General features: G+C 31.2%; 1 protein-coding gene across 1 annotated transcript; it reads right to left on the bottom strand.

Annotated features, from left to right (window-relative positions):
• Nucleotides 1-269: 269 nt before the first annotated feature.
• Nucleotides 270-9,769, bottom strand: LOC143920468 (uncharacterized). The gene is made up of 5 exons (XM_077443353.1): nt 9,676-9,769; nt 6,673-6,879; nt 6,269-6,548; nt 2,469-2,781; nt 270-2,389 (listed from the first exon to the last, which is right to left on the bottom strand). The coding sequence occupies exons 1-5, from the start codon at nt 9,767-9,769 to the stop codon at nt 1,160-1,162; spliced, it is 2,124 nt and encodes a 707-aa protein (XP_077299479.1). The 3' UTR covers nt 270-1,159.
• Nucleotides 9,770-13,441: the final 3,672 nt, after the last annotated feature.

Genomic DNA, 13,441 nt, shown 5'->3' with positions numbered 1-13,441 from the left:
TGTTACTACGTACATAGATAAAGTAAAAAGTAAAAGAAGTCATCCGAGAATGCGCCGGGAGGCACGAGTTGAGACTGCACCGTCACCCTAACATAGAAGCGTTGCAGCTATTGGACACAACTCACCAGCAGAGGCGTTTAAAGCGAAAAAAGCCTCACGAATTGGTGTTCTGAATGTGAGAGATTCAGAAGCCCAATTCACAATTTTGGGGACGGAGTGATGATTCCGTAGTAAAAAAAAAAAAAAAAAAAACACTGCATTTTTATTTTGTAAAAATGATTCAAGTTTAATTAAAAATCATTTTACATAACCACTTACATAAAAATCATTTGGTTTTTTTTTTATTTATAATTATTCCACAACAATAAACAAGTTAATTATAACTATAACTTTGTAACGCGATATTCACTTATTTAATTAGTCAGCAGCATTTAAGCTATCATGTGATGGAATGAGTTGACCAAACTGTTAGAGAAATGGCAAGAATTTTATAGACCCAATGCTCACCCCGTTATGGGAAATTCTACATATTTTTTTTATATGTCATATCTAAATATGCATATACATACATATGTTCATATATTATCCTAAATATATAACAATATACATTTTAATAACTTAAAATTAATATCACAATCACATTTAACTTACAACTGCATGTTTACAAATTTAAATCAATATTACAACAAATCTCTTATTGTCATTCCATTGCACTAAAAAGTAATAAATAATAAAACTTGTTTTAAATATAATCAAGACAGTTTTAAATAAAAGTTCTTAATCAAGTCGGCAATATATTTTCATTTAGAAGATTTTTAGAATATTTATAATCCAAAGTTTCACACAACATTTATTAATTTAACAATATTACATTTTTATTTATAAATTTATAATAAATTACCTAGGAGACTTTAAAATTCAGGACTAGAAAAAATACTTTTCAATGTAATATTAAGTATTAAATATGTGTAAAAAAATGTTTTATGTATGTAATTTGGCAAATAGGTATGTATTAAATATTTTAGAAATGCAAGTTGCCTCACAAAACTTGGCATACTTATAATACTTATATTTTGAAAATGCTTCTTTCACTATGTATTAATATCACAAATCATTTCACTACCAAGAATCTTCTAGTAAATACATCATAATACAACTTTCACGTTTTCGACTTGCACTTTTTAGTACAGTAGCAATACTTCTTCAGAAAAGCAGTTTTCACACAATCCCCTTTACCTGTATAAGCAGTCAGACGACTGATAATACCTTGTATCTCAAATTGGTCAGACTTTAAGTAGTGCCGCATCGTCGACTCAAACACCAAATCACCGGGAGACGTCGAGAAGACCAACAAGTAATCGTCGAAACTATTAGAGTTTGTATAATTGTAAATATTAATACTCAAAACTTTATCGAGACTTAATTTGGCACAGATTCGACAGTCATTTTTGTTCACTGAACTCACAGCCTTCTCGATTTCAACGTCTAACACATATTGTATAGCTCGCACGCCTATTTCATGATCTATAGGCAAAGATATAAGTGGATTGCAAGTGCACCAATGTGTTGATATACCAGCATCTTCACACGTTCTATTCCACGGCACAGGATGAAATAAACTTTGGCACGAAGAGCATGCTTCACTCGGACTCGACACACCTCCCATCTTCATTGACATATGCAAGACATCTTGCAGTGTCATATAAACATCATAAGGTGAAGTTAAGTGTTTTGTATTCACAATAATACTATTATAAGCTGCTGGATACAGTTCTCTAAATTTTAGTGGGAACCACATGTACAAAGCAGGCAACCGTTCTTCATAATAGCCCGTCAAGGTAGCCCGCAGCTTTCCAAACCGAATCCCATGATCACTTATAAAAAGTACTATTGTTCTATTCAAAGTACCAGACGTTGTCAGTCGTTCAAAAAAATTCAACATTTTGCTGTCCATTCTTGATGGAGATGTTACATCGTCGTGACTGAAAGTGTTGGCCCAGAATAAGCCAAAGAAAGGATGATCTTCATACTTTTTGGCGAAATCTAATGCATAGTTGAAAAGCGCTTCGCCAGAAGGCACTCTACCCGTGCAGTATAATTTATTACCACTTGGTGTTTTGGTAAATTTTTCAGAAGCCTTGAATAGTGGCCTCATGTAGTGGTTGGTCGGCTGTCGGTTGAATCCTTTGTGCCTTGGCCTTGCGAATGTATCAATTTCGAGGTTGTCCTCTCCATAAGCAGTCACATATCCAGCTTCTTCGTATCGCTTCCATATGAAATCACAGTTATCTGGTGAGAATTTTCCAGTTCGATCACACCGTATCGTCGCTCGAGTTTCATTGCGACCGGTGAGGAAAGCCATCAGATTGGGATAAGTGTTGTCATCAATCTGATTGAAAGTAACGAAATATCAGTTTAAAGCTTAAAAAATAATACATATGACAATGTTTCCTAAATGTACAAGATACCTTATTGTACCCTTGAAAATCAATCCATGAATTTTTTGTTAAAAAATTGTGAGTTTTGGGCATTGCTCTAGCTAAATTAATCCTGGATAATGTATCTATTCCTATGATGAGAATATTCCAAGGATTGTTTGTAAGATTTTGACTTAAGGCTTTAGATCTCTGGCTCAATTCTTTGACGACTTGTACGTTTGTATGAGCATCCTCGAATATTTCTTTCGACAATTTTCTATTTTTAATAATACACTTTGTAGCAACAAATTCTTCAGTATCCAAAAGTATTGTCGAGGAGTTAAATTCAATACACCTTGATTTCCTGAAAATTTATGGAGACAATTAAAAAGCGCAATTTATAAAACAAATTCGCACTTATCGTAAGCGTTTCATAAAATTTGTGTGAATTAATTATATATATGTAATACATATTATATAAAAAAATAAATGTACAATTTAAAAATAATTTCTAATATGTACATATATTTAAAAACAACAGCAAAATAGAAAATATTTCGGATGTGACCAACCCAAGACTTTATCTATGTATTTGAGGAATATAAGAAGGTTACAAAACAAAATTCGATAATAAAACATATGCCGGCTATGAGAGCATTTTCGATACAAATTGAGCGCAAATGTATGGAAACTTGCACAAGACAAAAGTTCTACTTCCAGTTGTCGGATTTTGTTAAAAAAGTTCGCAGATTTTGTGCTCAACTGCAATGATAGTTGTAGCATATTTTGACTGATTCGAACTCAGAATCGATCACTGATCACATTTTCACGTGTGTCTGTATGTGTATCTGTACGTCAGTGTGTTTTGGGGATTTTTTGAACACCGTTCGTCCTATCGAACTGAAACTTAGTATCGGTTACTGAAATTATTATCGATATGACGTAAATTTTTTTCAAATTTTCAAGTTGACCGGAAATGGTACCTCCCATTATAGGTGTTCTCCTTTTTACTAGCCTCTTTTCAGCTTGCTTTCGATTTTTTAGTCTGACAATATTTGGGTTCTTATCCACACTCATTTGTTTCGATGAATAGTTACTAGACGGTACAAACTATTTGCAAAAAACGAATCAATTAATCAAAGTGATGTTTTTTTACTTTATTTGATTACATTAAAGGATGTTTTTTATTTAATCTTAGAAATCTAGAAATGGATGTGAACCGAAAATTTAAATAATGGTGCCAAACTCTCAAAACAAGAACGCCAATATGAGGAGTATTTTTTTCGTCAAACATCGGGAGAGTTTGCAAAATGCAATTGAACGGTTTTGAAATATGAAAATATGCAATTGAACGGTTTTGAAATATGAAAATATGCAATTGAAATTTTTTTTTTGTTATACATTCGTTTTCCCGGTGCTAGCACCGGGATCCCGGGGTCGGAAATTCCTATCACCGCAATCCCGGTGCTGAAGTAATCTTCCGGGATTGGAAGCACTAGATAGGAGTAACGGGTGTTCAAAAAATCCCCAAAATTCATAAGCACAGTTAATACCACGATAATATTTTTTTATCGCAACGGACATTTTAATATAATTTACTTGATAATAATCGCTTTTGAATGCAATCTACAAATGACAAAATAAAATATGTTCATATTTTATGTACATACATATGTATTATATATTTACTATCATAAAAAAAGTAATCAGTTATCGATCATAAAACTACATATATTTTTACTACGTAAATAGATAAAGTAAAAACTATAGGTAGATTATAAAACAAAAGAACACATAAAATGTCTTATGTTTCTTTAATATATGTACATACTATTTGTACATTTAGTGTTGTAAGTCGAGAATATTCTCGGAGAACGAGAATAATTATTCGCCGAGAATTTTCTTTTTTCTTGGTTATAAAACATCTCTAGATACTTTATTCGATTTTTAGATGATTCTAGGGTATTTTCAGGGCCTAATAGGAGTAATAAGATTTTCTAGAATGTCTGAGAGCATTTTGAATGACATTTTTTCATTCTGACGACACTGAATGTGACATTTCGTTATTTTAACATACGCGCACTACCACCATGAACGTTTTCCGCGAAATTCTCACAGGAATGCAATGCATATTAACTCTGGAAGCAATAAATTATACATTTTGTATGAGTTTGGGTATTTTGATTGTTATTTCACACCAGTGCATACTTCTAAAAGTCATTACATATGTAATATGATATCGAAAAAGTTTAGAAACGATAAAAATTGGTAAATAAACAATGCGAGCTACCATTAACACTAAAATGTCAGTTGCCTTTTTTTTTGGTTCCAGATCTATAAATAAAGTTTTTTTTTTCCTCAGAAATCGTTAAATATTTTAACACAAACTACATAATAGGCGTAACATTTCTGTTGTGTTTCGCCAACTGCTCAAAAGTCACATTTGTTTACCCTCCCTCTGTACATATGGATTGCAAAATGTTAAAAATTAGTATAAATTAGGTTTTTGAATTAGTTAATTAATTTTATTCGTGCCTTCCCTCCTCTTACCCTTCACATGAATTAATCCATTTCTTGAAATTGCAACGGAATAGTATAAAAATTCTCAAGAATTCGAGAATATTCTCGAAAATTGTCGGTTTGGAGAATATTCTCGAGAATATTCCCGAGAATTTTACAACACTATGTACACTTATGAAATAAGATTTAAATAAATTATGCTATTAATATTATTCAAAATAAATTATGACATAAGATGAAAAACCTTTAATGAATAAATAAAAAATATAAAAAAAACAATTGATCATTTGAAAAATTACAAATACATTGTTTTAATTAAGTCAGTATTTTAATATCAAATCCGGGCATTTGATAAGTTACTTTCACAACAGAAAAATATAAAGCAACCTAAAATGCACCCAGTGCGCATTAAGAGGGCTGGACAGCAGCGCCTTGTCCATACAAACGTACTATACTTCTCCCTTCCTCAATTATGGCACTAGAGAAATTATTTTTTTAATATGCTATGGATATCCACCATTGGGGTGCATCTATCGTTTTATTTTTTATAGGAGCTAGGAGCCGCCAAACATCTATAAAATCGCCTCTTTTTTACACCCACGAAACGAGTCCAGCATGCTTATTTAACGGTCGATTTTTAAAAAAATACGCCGATAGATGCATAGAAAGTATCTTTCTCATACCGATGATGAAATTTTTTTAAAAATTGGTCCAGTTTTGGAGAAGAAAATAGGAGAATACGAAACCTCGATTTTGTCAATTTAAAATACGTTTTATCTGGTCGAAGCGCAACTGTCGCATTCACTCAATATATATATTAATATATATTGTCACATTCACTCAATATATACATACACTCAATATATATATATCGAAACAAAATTAAGGTTTCGGGTGTACAGCCCTCTTAACGTCTCAAACGGCAACCGGCAAAAAGTTGGCCCACTATGTATAGTAGGTGTTTAATCATAACTCGCGAGCAAAGAATTTGTGAACAAGATTCAAAAACTCCTCAGAATGATATTTGTCCTTACGGTAAAACATATCCTTTGAAGGCTGTTCCTATAGTAAGGAAAAAAATTATAATTTCTAAATGATCAAAACTTTTTTTTTATTATTTAAAACTACAAATTAACTATTGCTCAATGCAACATTTTTTATTAGATAGAATTATATTTATTTAATGAACAACTTTTTTATTCTAATTCGCAAATGATTCGTTTACAGGAGCAAAGCTGCTTTTTTATTGCACCGATAAGTCGTACCCAAAAATTATTCAAAATATGTTCATACATTTATATTGAGCTTCCCATTACGTTTTTAGCACTTACACTATTTTTGTATCAGCATTTACAGGAATTTTAGGTCTCGTCACATTTGAATAACAGCATGATATGTATTCATGGCTGGCCAAAGGCTCATCCAATGCAGAACTATTGATATAGAGGACGCCGTGTCCGTCTGGGTCATCAATGACGTAGGTTACACGATGATTTGAGCAAGGCACGTATTCTTTATATTTAAATATTCGCATTGAGCTCTCTTCTAATGGATCTATATCAGGAATTCGGCAGACGGGAGACCAAATCAAATATCCAGGTGGGATTGTCTCTGAAACAACATATAAACTTTATAAATGGAGGCAATTTACATATGTATATGTATATGTTTGAATGTTGCTTGTTTGCTGAGATGTTCTAATACTTTGGGAATGCGATCTATTAATTTTATGTACCTTCGCCTGGTTGAGGTGGTCCAGTAGCTTTGAACATATGCCTAAATTGTGGAACATTGGTAAAGAAGTAGATGGATGGAAGAAGTAATGATGCAACACATACTGCTCTCAAACATCGAGACCCACGGCATATGTTCAGCAATCCATTATTTAAAGAAGTGAAGTATAGAAGAGGCTTGTAATAAAAATGGACTGGTCCAGACATTTCTGAAATGAGTTATCGATCACATTGAAACTAAAAAAATATATAATATATATATATATATATATATATATATATATATATATATATATATATATATATATATATATATATATTATATATATATATATATATATATATATATATATATATATATATATATATATATATATATATATATATATATATATATATATATATATATATATATATATATATATATATATATATATATATATATATATATATAAAGACGGTAATCTGTGTGTGTGTGTGTGTGCCCTAACTCTCGCCGAACATAATGAACGAATCGATAAAAATCGATTAATTCAATTTCATTTAGCGAGGTTTTGAACCATTTTTTTATGTATTTATTTTCAATTAAATTATAATTATTATTTAAATTATTTATATTTTGATGATATTCGAGAAAAAAATTGATTTTATTCACCGCGGGCGCCGGGAATCGAACCTCGGACCCTCCGATCCAAACGCAATGGCCCTCACGAGCTCGCGCCGCACGCCATATCCTCACCCAGAATACGTGTTGTAAATACACATCATATGTATATGCACGTAATTTGTTATGTGTAATAATAATATTCAACGTTACGAGGGCAATGACCGTTTGTGTATAATCGGAAAATATTACATTTTGTTAACGTTAACTTTAAGAATTGAAAATTATTACAAATAAAGAATTGAAAACTATCTATGAGAGTCTACGAAAATAACGGTTCCGGTTCCGGATTTTTTTTGTTTTATACGGGTATATAATAATTTTATACCCATGCGATGATATTTCATCGGGCTATTCACTAGTATACATATATTTAGCGACAGTCGGTTATTATTGTATATATATATGGTTTGCCTATGATGCAATGGACTCTTTTCTTGGAAAGGCGTATGTAGTACGAAAAATACAATTAATTCTGTAAGTATATTTACTTATTTTTATACAAAATACTTTATTTACAAAATATTTCCATTCTTGTTGAGCACGCAAACTAAACTGCGAAGCTTCGAAACTTTAACTGCGAAACCAGAAACTTCATGTGTGAGTGTGTGAGTGTTCGCGGCTGGAGGCCTGCCCCATTTTGGGCGGGGAACTTCGAAAATGCAACACTTCCAGTATCGTAGTTACCATTGTGCATAAATGATACAAAGCATACGGCCCATGCTCGATATGAAACAATTTCACCGTACACCACTGTTAAGGCGTGTCAATAACAAATCAGACGTGTAGCCCTCGAGTAGAAACATCGATTGCAAAAACGAGATCTTACTCTAAAGTTTAGACGAAGCCACTTTGGTGTTTGAGAATGAGAATGTTAGTAAATTACGAAATTCATACGAAGAAATAAAATCAGAAACAAACTGGCCACGAAGTGGGAGAAATTTTTGCATCAGGGCCCAAAATTTTAGCTACGCCACTGGCACGAACAAAGTAAAAATATGTTAGTAAAAAGCTGCCACTTCACTCGCAGATTCGCGGCGCGATTTCGCGCTGTGTTCGCACGCGAGTGAAGAGCCCGGATTAGACCAAAGTACATATACTTTTTTTTACATATGTACATATGTACATTTCTATCAAAGGAACCATACATCTGCTTAGATTATTTTGTATTTCTTAGATTAGATTGTACGTCCCTAATGTCTGCAGTGCTGCTGGTTTTACTTGGATGTTTGTGACTCGAAGTCGATCGTTTCTTATCAGAGTTTTCCAATTTATCTGATTTCATTGTTGAAACGGTACTTTATGAAATTGGCAAAAACCATCCTACTCAATATGTCACCACTATTTGAATATAACAAATAATAAATTATAATCTATACAATTTATAAATGTACAAACTTGACCATTTTAATCTCAAGCTACTATTTACCAAGGTACAAGCGAATAATCCCAAGGTATTTTTTTAAAAAAAGGGGTAGTCTATATTTTTTTGTTTACCTCGGCTAATATTCAACTATCGGTATTAATTTTTTTGTGATACAAGTAATATTTATGTATAAGGTGTAAAGCAAATAAATGAAAATAAAAATGAATCATACTGAATATTTTTTGGAAATATGAAGTACAAAGAAGGTCAAAAATTCTAAAAATAAACTTTGCCTAGTTATCCTGCATCCTGATAATGGCATCATTGGAAAGTATAAAATTGGATTTTCGGCTATGCCTCATTTCCCAAAGTAAATAATAAATAAATAAATAAATGAAATTATATATATCCAGTTTTATACATGCACACACATATATGTACATATATTTTGGTAAAAGGCATTCGTCTCCAACAACAAATTTCGAATGCATCTAACATATCCTTTTCTCTGTTTCATGTCTCGACTCCATACAATACGATAGGGAATTGATACCGCTTGCTTCACAAGTAGCAAAAAACCAGACACTATTCGTAAAAATCTTGAATGACGGAACACTTCACTATGTGGAAAATTCAAATGAATCAAACCAAAACAGACGCTATATTCTTTAGTGTTAGAAAGCATAAGCCAAGTTCAGATCTGAAAATCCCCTCTTGAGAAAGTCTGAAATGGCAGTCAGTAATAAAATATTTAGGAGTAACGTTCGATAAAAGAATAAGATGGGCACCTCACATTGAGGCAGCGAAATACAAGGCGATTACTAACAAAATTAAATTAAAATTGTAAAATAGGAAATTATCAGTAGATCAGTAGCTATTAAAATAGATATGTAGAAGATGTATTGTGAACATAATTTAGTAATAATAAAAAGCATTTAAAAATCAAAATACAATAGGGAATACCAAAGATCGTACCAGACCAATTTTCTTTCTTCTGATAATAGTCTTTATCAGACTGACCATCGCCGTTTTTGTCATTCCCACTCTTCTGCAGATTTCCGATTAGCATTATCTTTTGCTCGATACAATTATCGCCCGATACGTTCTCATCGCCCGGATGTCGCGTACTGTTTTTGATAGTAAAAAATTAAATACTGTATGCGAATTGTAAAAATAAAAAAATCCCGCAGTTGGAAATTTTCGAATATATTATGTACTATGCGCAGTTCAACGTCAAAAATCACGTCATAGAAATTTTGACTTGTTTACGAAGTTCTAACCAAAGATACATACTTACATATATACGTACTTACATATAAAGTCTCTTTCGAAATTATATATTAGATGTGAAAGATAGGCAGTTCGAACAAATAAAATCGTTTTCTTTTCAAATATTATTAATTGAAATTGAAATTCGGGAAAAATCTCCGAATAATAATGTGAAAATCCAGTTTAGTAAATATGTACTACTGACGCGTTGATGTCTCCATGAAGAAATATTAATTTTGTAAGAAATTATTACAAAAATGAGTGGATAACCTGTAATGTTTCGTAAAATTAATTTTATATGAAATTTTTCAGACTTTTAAAATTTTGATATTATTATTAGACATTTCGAAACGCATATAAAAGCGAATCTTGTGTTTCGAAATGCAACTTTTACTAGATTATTATAAGTCAACCTTATGAATGACTCAATATTGGACGAAAAACTTCTAATTATATTATAGCGATTCAGAACATTGAATTTAATGACTTCAATAAAATATGTAAAAGCGCTTTGTATACATATTTTCAAAAATCCTTATTATGAAAGTTTTATTATGAAAACACAAAAAATATATACATAGATGATGAAGAAATGTCTTATTAAAAAGTTAAAGTAAGAACATTGTGCATTTGTAGCATAAGTTCGTGGCTGATTTTCATATTTTTTTAACTGCAAACAGGCACGAACTTATACTATAATCTGATATATCATTACACTAACTTGTAAGTCTCACAAATCCCAAATTTTGGATCACTGACGAGTTTTCCGTGAACTTTCCGACCAGAAACCGTTACACATTTTCATCAAACGTCATCTCTGTAACGAAAAGTTCCACCTCCATGCTGAACTGGTCCAATCCACACCGACGACCGATACGTTCTGTATGTCTGATCGATTGACGATTTCACCAATTTTTTTATTTGGCTGCAATGTATATTTTCACGCGAAATCATTATCCTATCACATAAAACGAATAATCATGAAATCATTGTCCTATCACAGGGATGGAGAACCTTTTTTATCCTCAAATATTATTTCTCGATTGTGTGGCGTGCCCAAGCGGTAAAAAAAAATTAACAAAATAGAAAAAATAAAAAATGATTTTATTTACAAGCTAAAAATACAATAGAGTTTCTTAAAAATAAAGTCATAATCAATAAAAATACACATCAGTTATTTATCCATGAGATTTTTGCTGTTGTACATTCGATGACAAATTCTTAATATCGGGTTGATATTTCGTCACTTTTAGTAATACACATGACCAACTGGATTCATCAGTCATTCTATTTTTAAACTACATTTTAAAAAATCCATTTCTGAAAAAAAAAGACTCGCAAGCATATGAATAAGAGAAAGTTGATAATATTGCCCTCGCTAGTTTTTTTAAATCGCTAAAGATTTCTGGAACGGCTTTCCAAGTTCTCATTATTTCTTCTTCTGCATTTTTATAAATTATGTTCGTTAATCGATCACTTTCAATTATTTCCAAATCATTTCTCAAATCAATCTCAAATTTTTGTTTCCATATCGAACTCGATTCAAATTCGATAAATTGCAATTCAATGTCTTCCAGATTTAGCTACTCGAAAATCTCCAAATTGAGGTCATCTGCTGATAGTGTGTCTGGATATAAAATACAATAGATTCTGATGTCTTTTCAAATCTCCTGAATTGTTTAAATCCTGAAGAAAACTCGTTGATTATCGATTGAATAACTACAGAAAATTCTCGTGTTAATTTGATTTGATTTGACTTTTCTTCTGCAATTTTTTTTTGTATTTGTAAAATATTTGAAGGTGTTTGAAGTTAGATACAACGTCACGATCGAAAATTAGTAATTTAGCTTGGAGTTTTTGATGAAATCGAACATAACAATAATTATTTTGTTAACACCTTGCAGTTTAATATTTAATTCATTTAAATGTAAGCACAAATCAGCAAAAAACATTGAAAGCCATTCGAAGTCCAGTAACTCGTTATATTTTTCAATGACATTCTCTTTAATTAAAAAAAGCTTAACTTCGTCCGAACACTCAACGAATCTTTGAAGAATTTTTCCACGACTTAACCATCGCACATTGTTGTACGATGTAAAAGTAAACCATTATACACTGAGTTTACCTCATTTAATAATCCTAAAAATTTTCGTTTGCTTAATCCGCGTGCAGATATCAGATTGACCAATTTTGTTACAAGAATCAAAACATCTTCTAGTGACTTAAATCCGAGCTTTACGCATAAAACTTTCTGGTGTATAATGCAATGAAAGCCCAGAACGGAATGTCCAATAACTTCAGTAAATAAATTGATAAATCCATTTTCCTCTCCAGTCATAATGAGAGCACCATCTATTGTTACTGATACAATTATGGAAAGATCTATTTCTCTTTCAGTAAGTGCTTTTACAGCTGCATTGCAAATATCTATTTATTTTGTTGTTGTTGCTAATTATGTTAAACTGATCAATTCTTCTTTGATATTATTTCCATTGCAGTATCAACAAATAACAATGAACATAACCTCAAATGATAACAAACGACAATGGCAGTGTTGCCAGCATACTACTTTTATGAAGTTGCCACGATAAAATAATAAACGATTGTCGTTTATCTTGGGAAACATTAGATAATTAATAAAACGGAATAAATTAATAATTCACGGATTATTTAATCAAACTTTTCATGTTTTAAACTTAAATATTAAAAAAAAATTGTAAACTTGGAAATCGTTCGCGTGCCATTTAAATTTTCAAACGTGCCACCTCGGGCACGAGTGTCCTAGGTTCGCCATCCCTGTACTAATGGAAAGTTTACTAGTGTATACATATATGTATGTATAGGTATATCAGTAGCGAATTCAGGAAATTTACAGGGTGGTGGCCATTTCTAATTTTTGAAGCAAACTTTTTTTCAAAAATAAGACATACATATATTATTAATTTATCATCATGTAAGCTTATTCATTTGTGAAGCAGTAATTCAAATAAATTGTAAAAAAACATAAAATATTTTTAACTTAAATTACTTATATACATAAAAACAACAATAAATAAAATGTAAAAAAGGAGGAATATTGATACATGCATGTGTATTATAAAAATATATACATATATTAAAAAAAATAAATAGGAATATGATAACAGGATGATTATGAATAGGAATATTATCAGGGATGTAGTGCTACAAAAAGAAGTGCCGGAAAGAGTTTATTCATTTTAAACCTCCCCACACACAGATTATTTTTGATGAATTTTTATATCAGCTCATAATGATTTTTTTTTAAATCTGGTTTTCTTATGTTTTTGTAACTAATCTAATTATGTTAGACATTAAACAAGTGTATATTTATAATATTTATTTTTGTATTATTTCCGGTTCAGTGATTATTGGTCACAAAGCGCTCGCCAAAAAGTCACTAAAACCTCTATAACGAAACATAAAATTTGGCTTAATTTTATTTGATTATTCT

The sequence above is a fragment of the Arctopsyche grandis genome, chromosome 12 (assembly GCF_051622035.1).
Source record: "Arctopsyche grandis isolate Sample6627 chromosome 12, ASM5162203v2, whole genome shotgun sequence".
Classification (NCBI taxonomy): Eukaryota; Metazoa; Arthropoda; class Insecta; order Trichoptera; family Hydropsychidae; genus Arctopsyche; species Arctopsyche grandis.
The sequence above is the reverse complement of the archived record's forward strand: the minus strand, read 5'-3'. Positions and strand labels throughout refer to the sequence as shown.